The 21013-nt window shown below is 48.7% G+C and overlaps 1 protein-coding gene across 4 annotated transcripts in view; it reads left to right on the top strand.

The window, feature by feature from the left end:
- The window catches only part of AGBL3 (AGBL carboxypeptidase 3), a 76874-nt gene extending 62337 nt beyond the window's left edge, over nt 1-14537 (top strand). For 3 of the 4 annotated variants that reach the window (XM_072145132.1, XM_072145131.1, XM_072145135.1), the window contains 9 exons: nt 10-36; nt 2609-2710; nt 4184-4237; nt 8488-8542; nt 8768-8929; nt 10897-10942; nt 11014-11132; nt 11539-11737; nt 13449-14537. In XM_072145132.1, coding sequence (XP_072001233.1) covers nt 10-36; nt 2609-2710; nt 4184-4237; nt 8488-8542; nt 8768-8929; nt 10897-10942; nt 11014-11132; nt 11539-11737; nt 13449-13872 — 1188 coding nt within the window. In that variant the 3' untranslated portion in view covers nt 13873-14537. The remainder of the gene's footprint in view (nt 1-9; nt 37-2608; nt 2711-4183; nt 4238-8487; nt 8543-8767; nt 8930-10896; nt 10943-11013; nt 11133-11538; nt 11738-13448) is intronic. The other variant, XM_072145134.1, reaches the window with a different exon arrangement.
- Nucleotides 14538-21013: the final 6476 nt, after the last annotated feature.

Raw genomic sequence — 21013 nt, forward strand, 5'->3', positions numbered from 1 at the left:
GCGCACTAGTCCTGTGCAAAGGAAAAATCTCCTCCGGTAAGAAATAGTTTGCGTTTTGCCTTTGAATTTCCGTGACTTGTAAAGTTTGCCTCTTTTTCTTAGTAGCAGCAGGACTGTGAAAGATGGATTTACATTCTACCATTGTGCTGGGTGCATGTCCTCACTCTGCTGTTCTCTGTGCTCTCTACATTGTGCTACTTCCCATCACCACAGGCTTCTTTGTCAAAACTACAGCAGTTACTCAGAGCAGAAGGATTGTTGGGGTTACATTGTAATAAACCCTCAGCTGCGTGAGCAGGACAAGAGTATTTCTATTCACTGACAGAAAGTGCAGATCTTGAATCAAACATTGTACTCCTATACAAAGCATTTCTTCCACGTTAAGAATCTTGGAAAGTTGAGTGAAGCTCCAAGTAATGAGGCAATATGGACATAACCCAGCTTTCCCAGGCGCAGATGTGACTAAGAAATGGTTAATTGAGATGTTCGAAGCCTCTAAGATGCGTATTTACTGTGATTTCTAGAAGTGTGTATTGTTCTAGACAGTTTATCCAGCCGCCTCCTGTGTAACGTGCCCTCTGCTATCTACATGTGGATAATTACCGTCATTTCCTGACGGGTTTAACTCCGCGCTGCCCTCTGTGGGTGTTATAATCACCAGTTACACCACGCGGCTGCTGCCTGACAACGTCTCTAAAACACAACATCCCCAGTCATCTCCTGTCACCGTGTGATCAAAAATTCTATTTCTGATTATCTATGCCTGGGAAAGCTGGGTAGTGACAATATGGCTGCCAGTACAGCTGCTACAAAGGTGATCACTCAGCTTTTTTTAGCCTACTGAATGGTCACTCTGTCTAGTTAAAAAGAAACATAACTCACCCCTGTGTCATTACACATAGAGGGAAGTCATGCCATGCAGGAGTCTGGGAAAGCTGGATAATTACCAATATGACAGCTTTTCTTACAGATCAAACAGCTCCTATAGGGGTTATCACTCAACTTCTCCAGACTCCTGAATGGTTAGTTTGCTTAGTTATACAGTGACTCATTCCCACTGCTAAACAATGGCATCCATAAACAACTCAACGCCATGCAGGAGTCTAGAAAAGCTGGGTGATAATTAGTTTGACCTCCTCTACAGCTGCTACAAGAGTTATCACTCTTTTGTAGATGTTCATGATCATATACCCTGCCCTATGTTATGGTATATGAAGAGGTTGAATATTCAAATGACCGATGGATCTTTGTGTCTTTGGGGGTTGGACTATGCAAATGACTGATGGATCTTTATCTTCTCAGGGGTTGGACTATGTAGATGACAGATCTTTATATCCTCAGGGCCTGAACTGTGTAAATGACTGAGATCTGTATCTCCCTAGGGGCTGGACTATGCAGAAGATTGACATATCTTTGTCTCCTCAGGGGCAGGACTATGTAGATGAATGAGATCTGTATCTCCTCAGGCAGGGCCATGCAAATCATAGTATCATACAAAGTATATAAGGTTGACACAAGTCCATCAAGTCCAACCCTTAAGAATGAAAAAAAAATTTCCTCAGATCTGCATCTCTTCAGGGGCTGGGCTATGCAGATGACCGGCAAATCTTTCTCTCCTCAGGGTTTGGACTATGAAGATGACTGACCGGTCTTTAGCTGCTCAGGGGTTGAACTATGCAGATGAATAACAGATCTTTATCTCCCCGGGTTGGACTATGCAGATGACTGACAGATCTTTATCTCCACAGGGGTTGGACTATGCAGATGACTGACAGATCTTTATCTCCTCTGGGGCTGGACTGTGCACATGACTGTCAGATCTTTATCTCCTCTGGGGCTGGACTATGCAGATGACTGACAGATCTTTATCTCCTCTGGGGCTGGACTATGCAGATGACTGACAGATCTTTATCTCCTCAGGGGCTGGACTATGCAGATGACTGACAAATCTTTATCTCCTCAGGGGTTGGACTATGCAGATGACTGACAGATCTTTATCTCCTCTGGGGCTGGACTGTGCACATGACTGTCAGATCTTTATCTCCTCTGGAGCCGGACTATGCAGATGACTGACAGATCTTTATCTCCTCAGGGGCTGGACTATGCAGATGACTGACAGATCTTTATCTCCTCTGGGGCTGGACTATGGAGATAACTGACAGATCTTTATCTCCTCAGGGGCTGGACTATGGAGAGGACTGACAGATCTTTATCTCCTCAGGGGCTGGACTATGGAGATGACTGACAGATCTTTATCTCCTCAGGGGCTGGACTATGCAGATGACTGACAGATCTTTATCTCCTCAGGGGTTGGACTATGCAGATGACTGACAGATCTTTATCTCCTCAGGGGCTGGACTATGGAGAGGACTGACAGATCTTTATCTCCTCAGGGGCTGGACTATGGAGATGACTGACAGATCTTTATCTCCTCAGGGGCTGGACTATGGAGAGGACTGACAGATCTTTATCTCCTCAGGGGCTGGACTATGGAGAGGACTGACAGATCTTTATCTCCTCAGGGGCTGGACTATGGAGAGGACTGACAGATCTTTATCTCCTCTGGGGCTGGACTATGGAGATAACTGACAGATCTTTATCTCCTCAGACAAACCTCAGCTTCACCCAGAAGCTGCACAAAGCATCTAAGAAGAGCAGGATGACCGAACAGCAGAGGGCGCCACGCTTCCAAGACCTGAGCACCAAGAAGGTCTGTATTTTGTGAGCCGCTACTCCCCTCTTAGGCCCGTATAGCGCTATCTGATTTGTGTTATTCTTCTGTTATCATCGTGCTCACTGGCAAGTACTTCTTACACTCATAAATATGTATGTGAAATATTACACCGCCATACCGTGCTAAATAATACTGCTGCATGGTGTCAGCATAACACAACATAATAAGCTATGCGCACCATACTGCCATTCAGCGCCCAGAGCAAACTGTTCTTTAGAAATACCGCCATACTATCTGTAAATAATACTTCCAAAACAATACTTCTACACAGCCCCTGAATAATACTCCCATATATCTGTAAGTAATACTCCCATATATATGCAAATAATACTCCCATATATCTGTAAATAATACTCCCCTATATCTGTACATAATACTCCCATAAAAATGTAAATAATACTCCCATATATCTGTAAATAATACTCCCCTATATCTGTACATAATACTCCCATAAAAATGTAAATAATACTCCCATATATCTGTAAATAATACTCCCATATATCTGTAAATAATACTCCCCTATATCTGTACATAATACTCCCATAAAAATGTAAATAATACTCCCATATATCTGTAAATAATACTCCCATATATCTGTAAATAATACTCCCCTATATCTGTACATAATACTCCCATATATCTGTAAATAATACTTCCATATATATATATATATAAATAATACTCCCATATATCTGTAAATAATACTTCCATATATCTATAAATAATACTTCCTTTTAACCTAAGTATAATACTGCCACTCAGTGCCCAGAGAAATCTGCCGTTTAGGGTCCATATACCGCATAAATTGTATGTATAATGTCTGAGAATTACCAATGGTGTTCTCATCATAAAATAATCTCTTCATGCTACCCCTAAACAATGCTCCCATACCATTCCCAAATAATACAATGTAAAAATAATACAACCATACAGTGCTCAAATAATAATCCCATGTGACGCTGAAATAATACGGCTACAATCCCACTTCCGTACAGTCTCTATGTGACGGGTGACAGTAGTACCACCGTAACACTGCCACTTAGTGTTCAAATAATCCCACCATATAATACCGCCACATACATGGAAATAATACCGCCACATACATGGAAATAATACCGCCATATAATACCGCCACATACATGGAAATAATACCGCCATATAATACCGCCACATACATGGAAATAATACCGCCATATAATACCGCCACATACATGGAAATAATACCGCCATACACTGCTACATAAGACGGGCAACTTTCAGAGATGGTTTAAATGTAAGCAGTCTTGCAGTTCTCAGTGTAGACACTAGAGCGCAGCACAGTACTGAGGCTCCCATGTCATACAGGCAGGAGCATGTACTGTACAGCAGTGGTATACAATGTTCCGCTATAGAAGCGAAGCAGCAGCTGTGTCACATCCTGACCCCCCTCCCCTCGTGTCTGTGTGACAGGTCTCCGTCATCTACCTCATGTTCAACGCCGAAGGAGAAGTCATCACAACCAAGGTGAGTGCTTTGTTGTATGTAGGTTCTCCTCTCCGTTTTGTGTCTGCAGCTCCTATGCAGATTTATGTGTCCTACAGTTATAGATTATAATATTTACATTATTATAATCAAACAGAACCTGTCAGCAGGTGCGACCATGGAGACCGCGCCCGTTGTTCAGTTTTGTCCCTGTAGAAATGTGAAATCATACTTTTTAGTAGCAGCAGGACTGTGATATATGGATTTGTATTCCAGGATTTGAGCTTCTCCAAATGTAAAGGGGTGTGCCTTCAATGCTGTGCTCTGTGCACTCTGCAGCCAGTGTTATATATTGTCCCTGGAGAGATGTGTAATCAGACCTCACACTGCTGTGCTCTGTGCTCTCTGCAGCCAGTGTTATGTATTGTCCCTGGAGAGATGTGTAATCAGACCTCACACTGCTGTGCTCTGTGCTCTCTGCAGCCAGTGTTATGTATTGTCCCTGGAGAGATGTGTAATCAGACCTCACACTGCTGTGCTCTGTACTCTCTGCAGCCAGTGTTATGTATTGTCCCTGGAGAGATGTGTAATCAGACCTCACACTGCTGTGCTCTGTGCTCTCTGCAGCCAGTGTTATGTATTGTCCCAGGAGAGAGGTGTAATCAGACCTCACACTGCTGTGCTCTGTGCTCTCTGCAGCCAGTGTTATGTATTGTGCCTGGAGAGATGTGTAATCAGACCTCACACTGCTGTGCTCTGTGCTCTCTACAGCCAGTGTTATGTATTGTCCCTGGAGAGATGTGTAATCAGACCTCACACTGCTGTGCTCTGTGCTCTCTGTAGCCAGTGTTATGTATTGTCCCTGGAGAGATGTGTAATCAGACCTCACACTGCTGTGCTCTGTGCACTCTGCAGCCAGTGTTATATATTGTCCCTGGAGAGATGTGTAATCAGACCTCACACTGCTGTGCTCTGTGCTCTCTGCAACCAATGTTATGTATTGTCCCTGGAGAGATGTGTAATCAGACCTCACACTGCTGTGCTCTGTGCTCTCTGCAGCCAGTGTTATGTATTGTACCTGGAGAGATGTGTAATCAGACCTCACACTGCTGTGCTCTGTGCTCTCTGCAGACTGTGTTATGTATTGTCCCTGGAGTGATGTATAATCAGACCTCACACTGCTGTGCTCTGTGCTCTCTGCAGACTGTGTTATGTATTGTCCCTGGAGTGATGTGTAATCAGACCTCACACTGCTGTGCTCTGTGCACTCTGCAGCCAGTGTTATGTACTGTCCCTGGAGAGATGTGTAATCAGACCTCACACTGCTGTGCTCTGTGCTCTCTGCAGCCAGTGTTATATATTGTCCCTGGAGAGATGTGTAATCAGACTTTTGTGTGAGTTGTAAGTAGCAGCAGGACTGTGATATATAGATTTATATTCCAGGATTGTACTAGGAATGTTTCCTCACACTGCTGTGCTCTGTACTCTCTGCAGTCGGTGTTATGTATTGTCCCTAGAAAGATGTGTAATCAGAGGTCGCACTAACATTTTTCCATAAGGGTAATAATACTCCTCTCACCATTTTTGAGGAGTAATCTCAGCCAAGGAGGAGTATGAAATTTTCAGTAATACAAATATATAACTCCTAGTCGTATATAGTGTTAATAGACTTTTGTTCCATATGACTATGTTTTTACCCTGTACTGTCTCATTTTATTTGTATATGTCCCCTATGATTTGTAAAGCGCTACGGAATATGATGGCGCTATACAAATAAAGATTATTATTATTATAGATGTCTATTTATAGAAGAAAATTTGTTACAGCCCCTGTTTTTGTAGCTTCTTGGGACAATTATAGTACTATTTGGGGCCGACGCCGACCCCAGACCACCAACCACCCACAGAGTTGCCCAAGGCTGACGCTGCGCTCCAGACCCCACCCACAGAGAGGGCCAGAGCTGACGCACGCCCCCCCCCCCCCAAGACCCCTCCACCCATAAAGTGGGCCAGAGCTGACGCTGGCCCCAGATCCCCACCACCACCCACAGAGTGGGCCGGGGCTGACGTTGAGCCCAAGAACCCTCCACCCACAGAGCGGGCCAGGGATGACGCTGGCCCCAGACTCCCCCCACCACCCAAAGAGCGGCCCTGCGCTGACACTGAGCCCCAGACCCCACCCACAGAGAGGGCCAGAGCCGACGCTGGCCCCAGACTCACACCACCACCCACAGAGCGGGCCAGGGCTGACGCTGAGCCCCAGACCCCACCCACAGAGCGGGCCAGGGCTGACGCTGGCCGCCGCACTCCACCCCCAGGACCCCTTCCCCCATAGACCTGGCTGATGCCTGACACCGCTAACCTTACTCAATTTTTTTTTTGGGGGGGGGGGGGAATTGGGGGCATAACTTTTCTTTTTAAACTGTTTAATTTTTACTTTTACTGTCATTTTTTGGGTTTTTTTTAATTACAATTTTTTTTTTTTTTTTTTTTTTTACAAGGTCGCATGTGTTCCCTGCTAAACTTCTATATAGATCACAGATAACAGTGACCTAATGGTAACAGTCTATTGGATCACTGTTATCAGTGATCTGTATACAGAGTCATGCAGGGAGGATGCATATAGCACCTTCCCTGCAGCCTCTCACTGTATACAGGGGCTGCTCTGGCTACAAGATTGGTCTGTCACATAGACAGCCCAATCTTGTTCATAGCTCTGTGTGCACGGTCGCACACGGCCATGGGGGGGATGGGCGGAGCTACTCACTGCTTCAGCCCGCGGCCGATGTAGAACGTCATGTGACCTGTGCTCCGGTCACATGACTATCCATCGGAGCCGCAAAATAGCTCGGCAGAAGAGGAGGGGTGGCACTATGTTGTGGGTGTTGCGGGCGTGAGCTGAGTTCCTGGGCAGCAAGCGCCGGCAGCCAAGCACCCAGCCGGCAGATAACCACCAAGCGTATTTATACGCTTGGCGGTTTTTTGGAGGGGTAAATCAGCCTCTACAAGCGTCATAGACGCTTGTAGAGGCGTTATTGCGATCTCTGTGTGTAATCATCCCTTTGTGTATGTTGTAAGCAGTAGGACTGTGATATATGGATTTAAATTTTCTGATTTACTGGGGGTGTGTCCTCACACTGCTGTGCTCTCTACAGTAAGCAGATCCTATCTATTCTAATTAAAAGCTGTATTAGGTTTCTTGTTGAATACTGCAGTATACACTCAACAAAGGGGAAGAGCGGCAGAACAGCTCAATGCAGAGAGCACAGCAGTGTGAGGACTCGCCATCAATACAATCCTAGAAAATAAATCTTTATATCACAGTCCTGCTGCTACTAACATAATCAAAGATCTGATTACACATCTATCCAGGGACAATACCTAATAGTAGCTGCAGAGCGCACAGAGCACAGTAGTGTGAGGACACACCCCCAGTGCAGTCCTGGGAATGTAAATCCATATATCACAGTCCTGCTGCTACTAACAACATGCACAGCAGTCTGATTACACATCTCCCCAGGGACAATACATAACCCTGGCTGCAGAGAGCACAGAGCACAGCAGTGTGAGGTCTGATTACATATCTCTCCAGAGACTATACATAACACTGGCTGCAGAGAGCACAGAGCACAGCAGTGTGAGGTCTGATTACATATCTCTCCAGGGACAATACATAACACTGGCTGCAGAGAGCACAGAGCACAGCAGTGTGAGGTCTGATTACACATCTCCCCAGGGACAATACATAACACTGTCTGCAGAGAGCACAGAGCACAGCAGTGTGAGGTCTGATTACACATCTCTCCAGGGACAATACATAACACTGGCTGCAGAGAGCACAGAGCACAGCAGTGTGAGGTCTGATTACACATCTCCCCAGGGACAATACATAACACTGGCTGCAGAGAGCACAGAGCACAGCAGTGTGAGGTCTGATTACACATCTCCCCAGGGACAATACATAACCCTGGCTGCAGAGAGCACAGAGCACAGCAGTGTGAGGTCTGATTACACATCTCTCCAGGGACAATACATAACACTGGCTGCAGAGAGCACAGAGCACAGCAGTGTGAGGTCTGATTACACATCTCCCCAGGGACAATACATAACACTGGCTGCAGAGAGCACAGAGCACAGCAGTGTGAGGTCTGATTACACATCTCCCCAGGGACAATACATAACCCTGGCTGCAGTCTGTATGGTCGCAGCTGCTGATGGGTTCCCTGTAACCCTTACCCATAGGGATTCATGATACAAATTGCCATAACTTTATTCTCCATATTTTCCACCCAGTCCGACCCCTGCGCCAGGAATCAGGACGCCATTGATATTTCCAGCACCTTCAACAGTGAGTAGATTTAGATTTTCCATAAACAGCGCCACATCTGTGTACAGGTTGTGTCTGGTATTGCCATTCAGCCCCATTCACTTTAATAGGACTGCAATACCGAGCACTGCCATGGGGCAGGGGTGGCGCTGTTCCTGAGTTGTCCTGAGCTGTCCTGAGACATGGCCGCCATCAGAGCGGCCACTACGGTTGTCACCCAGCTTTCCCAACTCTTTATTATTCCAGGTTTTTACTGGAGAAGACCCCTCCCATTAATCCGGAATCTGCTCTCCCAGCGCTTCCCCCTGAATAGTATCCTGGAGCCGTGCTGCTACGTCATCAGCCCCGACATCAGCGAGTCCATCCGACCCAACACCGCCAACCAGCAATGTGAGGAGCACAGGGCAGGTAGGTACCACACACACCGCCAACCAGCAATGTGAGGAGCACAGGGCAGGTAGGTACCACACACACAGCCAACCAGCAATGTGAGGAGCACAGGACAGGTAGGTACCACACACACAGCCAACCAGCAATGTGAGGAGCCCAGGACAGGTAGGTACCACACACACAGCCAACCAGCAATGTGAGGAGCCCAGGGCAGGTAGGTACCACACACACAGCCAACCAGCAATGTGAGGAGCCCAGGACAGGTAGGTACCACACACACAGCCAACCAGCAATGTGAGGAGCCCAGGGCAGGTAGGTACCACACACACAGCCAACCAGCAATGTGAGGAGCACAGGACAGGTAGGTACCACACACACAGCCAACCAGCAATGTGAGGAGCACAGGACAGGTAGGTACCACACACACAGCCAACCAGCAATGTGAGGAGTACAGGGCAGGTAGGTACCACACACACAGCCAACCAGCAATGTGAGGAGCACAGGACAGGTAGGTACCACACACACAGCCAACCAGCAATGTGAGGAGCACAGGACAGGTAGGTACCACACACACAGCCAACCAGCAATGTGAGGAGCACAGGACAGGTAGGTACCACACACACAGCCAACCAGCAATGTGAGGAGCACAGGACAGGTAGGTACCACACACACAGCCAACCAGCAATGTGAGGAGTACAGGGCAGGTAGGTACCACACACACAGCCAACCAGCAATGTGAGGAGCACAGGACAGGTAGGTACCACACACACAGCCAACCAGCAATGTGAGGAGCACAGGACAGGTAGGTACCACACACACAGCCAACCAGCAATGTGAGGAGCACAGGACAGGTAGGTACCACACACACAGCCAACCAGCAATGTGAGGAGCACAGGACAGGTAGGTACCACACACACAGCCAACCAGCAATGTGAGGAGTACAGGGCAGGTAGGTACCACACACACAGCCAACCAGCAATGTGAGGAGCACAGGACAGGTAGGTACCACACACACAGCCAACCAGCAATGTGAGGAGCACAGGGCAGGTAGGTACCACACACACAGCCAACCAGCAATGTGAGGAGCACAGGACAGGTAGGTACCACACACACAGCCAACCAGCAATGTGAGGAGCACAGGACAGGTAGGTACCACACACACAGCCAACCACCAATGTGAGGATCACAGGACAGGTAGGTACCACACACACAGCCAACCAGCAATGTGAGGAGCCCAGGGCAGGTAGGTACCACACACACAGCCAACCAGTAATGTGAGGAGCCCAGGACAGGTAGGTACCACACACACAGCCAACCAGCAATGTGAGGAGCACAGGACAGGTAGGTACCACACACACAGCCAACCACCAATGTGAGGAGCACAGGACAGGTAGGTACCACACACACAGCCAACCAGTAATGTGAGGAGCACAGGACAGGTAGGTACCACACACACAGCCAGCCACCAATGTGAGGAGCCCAGGACAGGTAGGTACCACACACACAGCCAACCAGCAATGTGAGGAGCACAGGACAGGTAGGTACCACACACACACAGCCAACCAGCAATGTGAGGAGCACAGGACAGGTAGGTACCACACACACAGCCAACCAGCAATGTGAGGAGCACAGGACAGGTAGGTACCACACACACAGCCAACCAGCAATGTGAGGAGCACAGGACAGGTAGGTACCACACACACACAGCCAACCAGCAATGTGAGGAGCACAGGACAGGTAGGTACCACACACACAGCCAACCAGCAATGTGAGGAGCCCAGGGCAGGTAGGTACCACACACACACAGCCAACCAGCAATGTGAGGAGCACAGGACAGGTAGGTACCACACACACAGCCAACCAGCAATGTGAGGAGCCCAGGGCAGGTAGGTACCACACACACACACACAGCCAACCAGCAATGTGAGGAGCACAGGACAGGTAGGTACCACACATCTTCAATTATTATTTTTTTCTCTTTCCAGTCTCTTTCCCGGCTCCTATCTGTGATCAGCCGTCTTCTCTCTGCAGGTAAGTGACACATTTGGTCATTTTATAGGGAAACATTATTACAGTTTTATCTTATTTTACGTGTTTTTTAGTTCCAAGAAATTCTGGTCCGGAGAAGTTTTCATGGAGAAGAAGAATAAAGTTTCTCTGTTGCCGGTACCTACGAGAGCAGCGGAGTCTGCTCCACCTGCCGTGTCCACTGATCAGACGGGTGAGAGAACCAATCAGGATCTGAACCGCGCCCCCACCTCCTCTTAAAGGGGATGTCTGACTACATTCACTTACTGTTGACTCCCATTCATAAGCCATAGACCACTCCACTGATTCTCATGCAGTTGGAATTTTTTCTCTAGCCCCAACCCTTCCCGATGAATCAAGGCTCACAATTTCCAATCTCTGATCTCATATGGGCGGAGCTAACAGCCTGGCACCACCCACCTGACTCTATTAGAGCCTAACTAATATCACTGATTGCTTGGGAATGGTAGATGCTAGAGAAAAAATTCCAACTGCGTCGGAATCAGTGGAGCGGCACCTATTTAAGGAGACAGAGAGGTAAAAAAGATTATATGTCCCCTTTAAGAGGATTGATCACAATATATTATCATATCTTCAAGGTAAGAGTAAGAAGATGGGGGCCATCTCCTCCTCACCCCAAAACAGAGGTGACTGCAGAGGGGTCATCCAAAAAGGGGAAAACATGGAGCACCTGAGGCCCGAGAGGGAAGAGATCCTCCTGCCAGCTGTGGCCACGTCTAAGGAAGCTCCACATAAAGCGACAGATATTCTCTGCACCACAGCTGCTACTAATATTGGGTATGTGTATGTATACAGTGATCCATTATAACATTATCCTGGGGTGGGATATATCCGACAGTTCTGGTAGTGGATGTTTGAAGCAGGAAAGATGGGTCAGAGCGCCCATGCTGACCCCTGACCACTGCTGGCTATGATAGAAAGGTGTCAGGACACAGGACATGGCAGCTCCCTGTGTATGGGGGTGTAGTCACAGAGGGGTCAGAGCATCCATGCTGATCCCTGACCACTGCTGGCTATGATAGAAAGGTGTCAGGACACACAGGACATGGCAGCTCGCTGTGTATGGGGGGTGTAGTCACCGAGGGGTCAGAGCGCTCATGCTGACCCCTGACCACTGCTGGCTATGATAGAAAGGTGTCAGGACACAGGACATGGCAGCTCGCTGTGTATAGGGGGTGTAGTCACAGAGAGGTCAGAGCACCCATGCTGACCCCTGACCACTGCTGGCTATGATAGAAAGGTGTCAGGACACACAGGACATGGCAGCTCCCTGTGTATGGGGGGTGTAGTCACAGAGGGGTCAGAGCGCCCATGCTGACCCCTGACCACTGCTGGCTATGATAGAAAGGTGTCAGGACACACAGGACATGGCAGCTTGCTGTGTATGGGGGGTGTAGTCACAGAGAGGTCAGAGCGTCCATGCTGACCCCTGACCACTGCTGGCTATGATAGAAAGGTGTCAGGACACACAGGACATGGCAGCTCGCTGTGTATGGGGGGTGTAGTCACAGAGGGGTCAGAGCACCCATGCTGACCCCTGACCACTGCTGGCTATGATAGAGAGGTGTCAGGACACACAGGACATGGCAGCTCGCTGTGTATGGGGGTGTAGTCACAGAGAGGTCAGAGCCCCCATGCTGACCCCTGACCACTGCTGGCTATGATAGAAAGGTGTCAGGACACACAGGACATGGCAGCTCGCTGTGTATGGGGGGTGTAGTCACAGAGAGGTCAGAGCGCCCATGCTGACCCCTGACCACTGCTGGCTATGATAGAAAGGTGTCAGGACACAGGACATGGCAGCTCGCTGTGTATGGGGGGAGTAGTCACAGAGGGGTCAGAGCGCCCATGCTGACCCCTGACCACTGCTGGCTATGATAGAAAGGTGTCAGGACACACAGGACATGGCAGCTCGCTGTGTATGGGGGGTGTAGTCACAGAGGGGTCAGAGCGCCCATGCTGACCCCTGACCACTGCTGGCTATGATAGAAAGGTGTCAAGACACAGGACATGGCAGCTCGCTGTGTATGGGGGGGGTGTAGTCACAGAGGGGTCAGAGCGCCCATGCTGACCCCTGACCACTGCTGGCTATGACAGAAAGGTGTCAGGACACACAGGACATGGCAGCTCGCTGTGTATAGTAGTAGTAGGTAGGTGGTAGTCAGTTAACCACTGCCGAAAGTGCCTTCAATTACCAAGTGATTAGAGAATTTAGTACACATCCTCAAAATGGCTATCAGTGCCCCCAATTTTCTGGTTTCAGTGCTGCTCTGCAGAACAAACTGCTGCATATACAACAGGAACTTTCCGGAGCACTTGAGACATATAGAGACAGCCAGTATGACTCTGCAGGGGAGGAGAGTCAGGTTGGCTCCACCCATCTTACTCCTGGGTGGGTTCAATGTACTCCTAGCTCCTCCTGCAAGGAGCACAAAGTGCGAAAAATTTTGTCAAACATTTTAAAATATTTTCTTTTGTTCTCCTACAGACCGGTGCAGGGTATTTTTCCAAAAATGACTCCCTACCCTAATCCATCGCACAAGTCTTCCATATCCAGCAACACCTCGTCCCCTGCCAAGGTCAGAAGTCATTCAACCCAAGGGACAGGACAGAAAAGGAGACTGGGGAAGGGAATGGGTCCACACACCCACGAGGACCCTGTTACTACGGACCCCGCCGACCTACCTGCTAACACCTGGAAGGACATCCTGATTGGACTACAGACGGGTGAAGGGGGAGGATCCTCTGAGAGTATAACACTGCATCGGGGCATTGACCATCCATTACCCACACCCCCTAAGGGACAAGTCCTAAAAAATGGGACTTCCAATGGGTTAGTTGGACCGACACGGAAACCTGGAAAGAGAGTCAGTCTGGTGCCTCTCCCAAAATCAGTCCCATCATCCCACTGACCCACCCCAAATATTACAGCCCCCATACTTAGTGTGGACCTCTAATCAGCCGACAACCTACCCCCATGTAGAAGTGTCCTTACCTCTCCAGTACTGAAGGAGGAGTGTGTAGATATTCACTAAAGTTTTGCGTATACAGCTCCCATGCAGAGGTATGTATCTCCATGGTTACAGACTACAAACAAGCCCTTTGTAGTCTGTTGCTGCTATGGTTCTCTCGTCTTCCTGCACCTTCTGTCTTGGGGTTATGTCATAAAGGGGACGCAGTATTATAACTACAGGATCTGACTACAGAAAATCTGGATGTAGTCTGTAGCCATGGAAACTCATAGGTCTCGATAGAATACGTAGATAGAAAACGGTAGGAGATTTTTAATCAAGATTATTTGCAAAGTTACTGCATTTTATGTTTAAGATGCATTGGAGCAAAAATAAATGGATGCAAAAATGTTCACCCCCCTCCCTTGTTCCCAGCTTGTTGACAAGAGAATAACTGAGTGCTGCTGCTTCTAGTGGTGAGTCTGGGTATTGCATTCCCCCCCCCAATCGAGGTTAATCAGGGTAATGGCCTCTTCCAGTATTAGGGGGGTGTCTGCAGGATGTCGTATTACGATGTATTTTGTACTGATCCCTTATTGTAATAAATCTGAATATCCAGAGACGGAGGAGGAGACACGTTGTGTTTTGTTATTCGCCTATGTGGTCAATTGTACACCGTATACCCTGTACCTGGTGCTGTGTAGTATATACCCTGTACCTGGTGCTGTGCAGTATATACCCTGTACCTGGTGCTGTGCAGTATATACCCTGTACCTGGTGCTGTGTGGTATATACCCTGTACCTGGTGCTGTGTGGTATATACCCTGTACCTGGTGCTGTGTAGTATATACCCTGTACCTGGTGCTGTGCAGTATATACCCTGTACCTGGTGCTGTGCAGTATATACCCTGTACCTGGCGCTGTGTAGTATATACCCTGTACCTGGTGCTGTGCAGTATATACCCTGTACCTGGTGCTGTGCAGTATATACCCTGTATACCCTGTACCTGGTGCTGTGCAGTATATACCCTGTACCTGGTGCTGTGCAGTATATACCCTGTATACCCTGTACCTGGTGCTGTGCAGTATATACCCTGTACCTGGTGCTGTGCAGTATATACCCTGTACCTGGTGCTGTGTAGTATATACCCTGTACCTGGTGCTGTGTAGTATATTCCCTGTACCTGGTGCTGTGTAGTATATACCCTGTACCTGGTGCTGTGCGGTATATACCCTGTACCTGGTGCTGTGTAGTATATACCCTGTACCTGGTGCTGTGTAGTATATACCCTGTACCTGGTGCTGTGCAGTATATACCCTGTACCTGGTGCTGTGTAGTATATACCCTGCACCTGGTGCTGTGTAGTATATACCCTGTACCTGGTGCTGTGCGGTATATACCCTGTACCTGGTGCTGTGTAGTATATACCCTGTACCTGGTGCTGTGTAGTATATACCCTGTACCTGGTGCTGTGCAGTATATACCCTGTACCTGGTGCTGTGTAGTATATACCCTGCACCTGGTGCTGTGTAGTATATACCCTGTACCTGGTGCTGTGCGGTATATACCCTGTACCTGGTGCTGTGCGGTATATACCCTGTACCTGGTGCTGTGCGGTATATACCCTGTACCTGGTACTGTGCGGTATATACCCTGTACCTGGTGCTGTGCGGTATATACCCTGTACCTGGTGCTGTGCAGTATATACCCTGTACCTGGTGCTGTGTATTATATACCCTGTACCTGGTGCTGTGCGGTATATACCCTGTACCTGGTGCTGTGCAGTATATACCCTGTACCTGGTGCTGTGCGGTATATACCCTGTACCTGGTGCTGTGCGGTATATACCCTGTACCTGGTGCTGTGTGGTATATACCCTGTACCTGGTGCTGTGCGGTATATATCCTGTACCTGGTGCTGTGCGGTATATACCCTGTACCTGGTGCTGTGCGGTATATACCATGTACCTGGTGCTGTGCGGTATATACCCTGTACCTGGTGCTGTGCGGTATATACCCTGTACCTGGTGCTGTGTGGTATATACCCTGTACCTGGTGCTGTGTGGTATATACCCTGTACCTGGTGCTGTGTAGTATATACCCTGTACCTGGTGCTGTGTAGTATATACCCTGTACCTGGTGCTGTGTAGTATATACCCTGTACCTGGTGCTGTGTGGTATATACCCTGTACCTGGTGCTGTGCGGTATATACCCTGTACCTGGTGCTGTGCGGTATATACCCTGTACCTGGTGCTGTGTGGTATATACCCTGTACCTGGTGCTGTGCGGTATATACCCTGTACCTGGTGCTGTGCGGTATATACCCTGTACCTGGTGCTGTGTGGTATATACCCTGTACCTGGTGCTGTGTGGTATATACCCTGTACCTGGTGCTGTGTAGTATATACCCTGTACCTGGTGCTGTGTAGTATATACCCTGTACCTGGTGCTGTGTAGTATATACCCTGTACCTGGTGCTGTGTGGTATATACCCTGTACCTGGTGCTGTGCGGTATATACCCTGTACCTGGTGCTGTGTGGTATATACCCTGTACCTGGTGCTGTGTGGTATATACCCTGTACCTGGTGCTGTGTAGTATATACCCTGTATACCCTGTACCTGGTGCTGTGCAGTATATACCCTGTACCTGGTGCTGTGTAGTATATACCCTGTACCTGGTGCTGTGTAGTATATACCCTGTACCTGGTGCTGTGTGGTATATACCCTGTACCTGGTGCTGTGCGGTATATACCCTGTACCTGGTGCTGTGCGGTATATACCCTGTACCTGGTGCTGTGTGGTATATACCCTGTACCTGGTGCTGTGCGGTATATACCCTGTACCTGGTGCTGTGTGGTATATACCCTGTACCTGGTGCTGTGCGGTATATACCCTGTACCTGGTGCTGTGTGGTATATACCCTGTACCTGGTGCTGTGCGGTATATACCCTGTACCTGGTGCTGTGCGGTATATACCCTGTACCTGGTGCTGTGCGGTATATACCCTGTACCTGGTGCTGTGCGGTATATACCCTGTACCTGGTGCTGTGTGGTATATACCCTGTACCTGGTGCTGTGTGGTATATACCCTGTACCTGGTGCTGTGTAGTATATACCCTGTATACCCTGTACCTGGTGCTGTGCGGTATATACCCTGTACCTGGTGCTGTGCGGTATATACCCTGTACCTGGTGCTGTGCGGTATATACCCTGTACCTGGTGCTGTGCGGTATATACCCTGTACCTGGTGCTGTGTGGTATATACCCTGTACCTGGTGCTGTGTGGTATATACCCTGTACCTGGTGCTGTGTGGTATATACCCTGTACCTGGTGCTGTGTGGTATATACCCTGTACCTGGTGCTGTGTAGTATATACCCTGTACCTGGTGCTGTGCAGTATATACCCTGTACCTGGTGCTGTGCAGTATATACCCTGTACCTGGTGCTGTGTGGTATATACCCTGTACCTGGTGCTGTGTGGTATATACCCTGTACCTGGTGCTGTGTAGTATATACCCTGTACCTGGTGCTGTGCAGTATATACCCTGTACCTGGTGCTGTGCAGTATATACCCTGTACCTGGCGCTGTGTAGTATATACCCTGTACCTGGTGCTGTGCAGTATATACCCTGTACCTGGTGCTGTGCAGTATATACCCTGTATACCCTGTACCTGGTGCTGTGCAGTATATACCCTGTACCTGGTGCTGTGCAGTATATACCCTGTATACCCTGTACCTGGTGCTGTGCAGTATATACCCTGTACCTGGTGCTGTGCAGTATATACCCTGTACCTGGTGCTGTGTAGTATATACCCTGTACCTGGTGCTGTGTAGTATATTCCCTGTACCTGGTGCTGTGTAGTATATACCCTGTACCTGGTGCTGTGCGGTATATACCCTGTACCTGGTGCTGTGTAGTATATACCCTGTACCTGGTGCTGTGTAGTATATACCCTGTACCTGGTGCTGTGCAGTATATACCCTGTACCTGGTGCTGTGTAGTATATACCCTGTACCTGGTGCTGTGTAGTATATACCCTGTACCTGGTGCTGTGCGGTATATACCCTGTACCTGGTGCTGTGCGGTATATACCCTGTACCTGGTGCTGTGCGGTATATACCCTGTACCTGGTGCTGTGCGGTATATACCCTGTACCTGGTACTGTGCGGTATATACCCTGTACCTGGTGCTGTGCGGTATATACCCTGTACCTGGTGCTGTGCAGTATATACCCTGTACCTGGTGCTGTGTATTATATACCCTGTACCTGGTGCTGTGCGGTATATACCCTGTACCTGGTGCTGTGTATTATATACCCTGTACCTGGTGCTGTGCGGTATATACCCTGTACCTGGTGCTGTGTAGTATATACCCTGTACCTGGTGCTGTGCGGTATATACCCTGTACCTGGTGCTGTGCGGTATATACCCTGTACCTGGTGCTGTGTGGTATATACCCTGTACCTGGTGCTGTGCGGTATATATCCTGTACCTGGTGCTGTGCGGTATATACCCTGTACCTGGTGCTGTGCGGTATATACCATGTACCTGGTGCTGTGCGGTATATACCCTGTACCTGGTGCTGTGCGGTATATACCCTGTACCTGGTGCTGTGTGGTATATACCCTGTACCTGGTGCTGTGTGGTATATACCCTGTACCTGGTGCTGTGTAGTATATACCCTGTACCTGGTGCTGTGTAGTATATACCCTGTACCTGGTGCTGTGTAGTATATACCCTGTACCTGGTGCTGTGTGGTATATACCCTGTACCTGGTGCTGTGCGGTATATACCCTGTACCTGGTGCTGTGCGGTATATACCCTGTACCTGGTGCTGTGTGGTATATACCCTGTACCTGGTGCTGTGCGGTATATACCCTGTACCTGGTGCTGTGCGGTATATACCCTGTACCTGGTGCTGTGCGGTATATACCCTGTACCTGGTGCTGTGCGGTATATACCCTGTACCTGGTGCTGTGCGGTATATACCCTGTACCTGGTGCTGTGTGGTATATACCCTGTACCTGGTGCTGTGTGGTATATACCCTGTACCTGGTGCTGTGTAGTATATACCCTGTATACCCTGTACCTGGTGCTGTGCAGTATATACCCTGTACCAGGTACTGTGTGGTATATACCCTGTACCTGGTGCTGTGCGGTATATACCCTGTACCTGGTGCTGTGCGGTATATACCCTGTACCTGGTGCTGTGCGGTATATACCCTGTACCTGGTGCTGTGTGGTATATACCCTGTACCTGGTGCTGTGTAGTATATACCCTGTACCTGGTGCTGTGTAGTATATACCCTGTACCTGGTGCTGTGTAGTATATACCCTGTACCTGGTGCTGTGTGGTATATACCCTGTACCTGGTGCTGTGCGGTATATACCCTGTACCTGGTGCTGTGCGGTATATACCCTGTACCTGGTGCTGTGTGGTATATACCCTGTACCTGGTGCTGTGCGGTATATACCCTGTACCTGGTGCTGTGTGGTATATACCCTGTACCTGGTGCTGTGCGGTATATACCCTGTACCTGGTGCTGTGTGGTATATACCCTGTACCTGGTGCTGTGCGGTATATACCCTGTACCTGGTGCTGTGCGGTATATACCCTGTACCTGGTGCTGTGCGGTATATACCCTGTACCTGGTGCTGTGCGGTATATACCCTGTACCTGGTGCTGTGTGGTATATACCCTGTACCTGGTGCTGTGTGGTATATACCCTGTACCTGGTGCTGTGTAGTATATACCCTGTATACCCTGTACCTGGTGCTGTGCGGTATATACCCTGTACCTGGTGCTGTGCGGTATATACCCTGTACCTGGTGCTGTGCGGTATATACCCTGTACCTGGTGCTGTGCGGTATATACCCTGTACCTGGTGCTGTGTGGTATATACCCTGTACCTGGTGCTGTGTGGTATATACCCTGTACCTGGTGCTGTGTAGTATATACCCTGTATACCCTGTACCTGGTGCTGTGTAGTATATACCCTGTACCTGGTGCTGTGTAGTATATACCCTGTACCTGGTGCTGTGCAGTATATACCCTGTATACCCTGTACCTGGTGCTGTGCAGTATATACCCTGTATACCCTGTACCAGGTGCTGTGTGCTATATACCCTGTACCAGGTACTGTGTGCTATATACCCTGTATACCCTGTACCAGGTACTGTGTGCTATATACCCTCTACCTGGTGCTGTGTACTATATACCCTGTATACCAGTGATGGCGAACCTTTTAGAGGCCGAGTGCCCAAACTACAACAAAGACCCGCTTATTTATCGCAAAGTGCCAACACAGAAATGTAATTTGTGATTTATACTCCCTTCTGTGTCACAGTTTTCGTTGATAGCAGCCCCTGAGGACACCAACAAAGCAGAAAATAGTCCCAGGTAGAGCTGTCACTTTAAAATAGCTCTGTGCACAGCAAGTCCTGGGCTGTCTGGGACTGCAGGAAGATACCTGGAGTCATCTCTGGTGATGGCCTGAGTGCCCACAGAAAGGGCTCCGAGTGCCGCCTCTGGCACCAGTGCCATAGGTTAGCCATCACTGCTGTATACTCTGTACCTGGTGCTGCGTGGTGTATATATATATAAGTCTGTGTGTTATGTCTTCCCTCGCTTGTCTCTGATTCCTCTGATCTTTGTCCTCTCGGCTGACACATTGTACAGGAACCCCTCCTGCTGACACAGCATCTACATATAACTGCATTCCTGACACACTGTCACGACACCTACAAAACATTTTACCCTTTTGTCCTTCATAGAGCCTGACGCTTCACTCAGCTACACAGCGCCCCCTCTCTATACAGGTCATGTGTGATATTGTAACGGAGCTGCAGTACCAGACACCGCCTGGGGATCATTGTGGCGCTATAAATATTTCCAATCCAACTTTACTAACACCCACAATTCCGGTGTGGTCTATGTATTGCTGTATAGCACCTGCTTACTGACTGTTTCCTTTTCCCTTATCACCTGCTGCTGCATTATATGATAGGAGCTCCTAACCCTGAGTGACACTAAGGGGGCGGCAGGGGGTGTAAGGTGCAGCCTGCTGATGGGTTCCTCCTCCAGGACTTCCCCTGTTT

This window comes from Engystomops pustulosus, chromosome 4 (assembly GCF_040894005.1).
Source record: "Engystomops pustulosus chromosome 4, aEngPut4.maternal, whole genome shotgun sequence".
NCBI classification, from domain to species: Eukaryota; Metazoa; Chordata; class Amphibia; order Anura; family Leptodactylidae; genus Engystomops; species Engystomops pustulosus.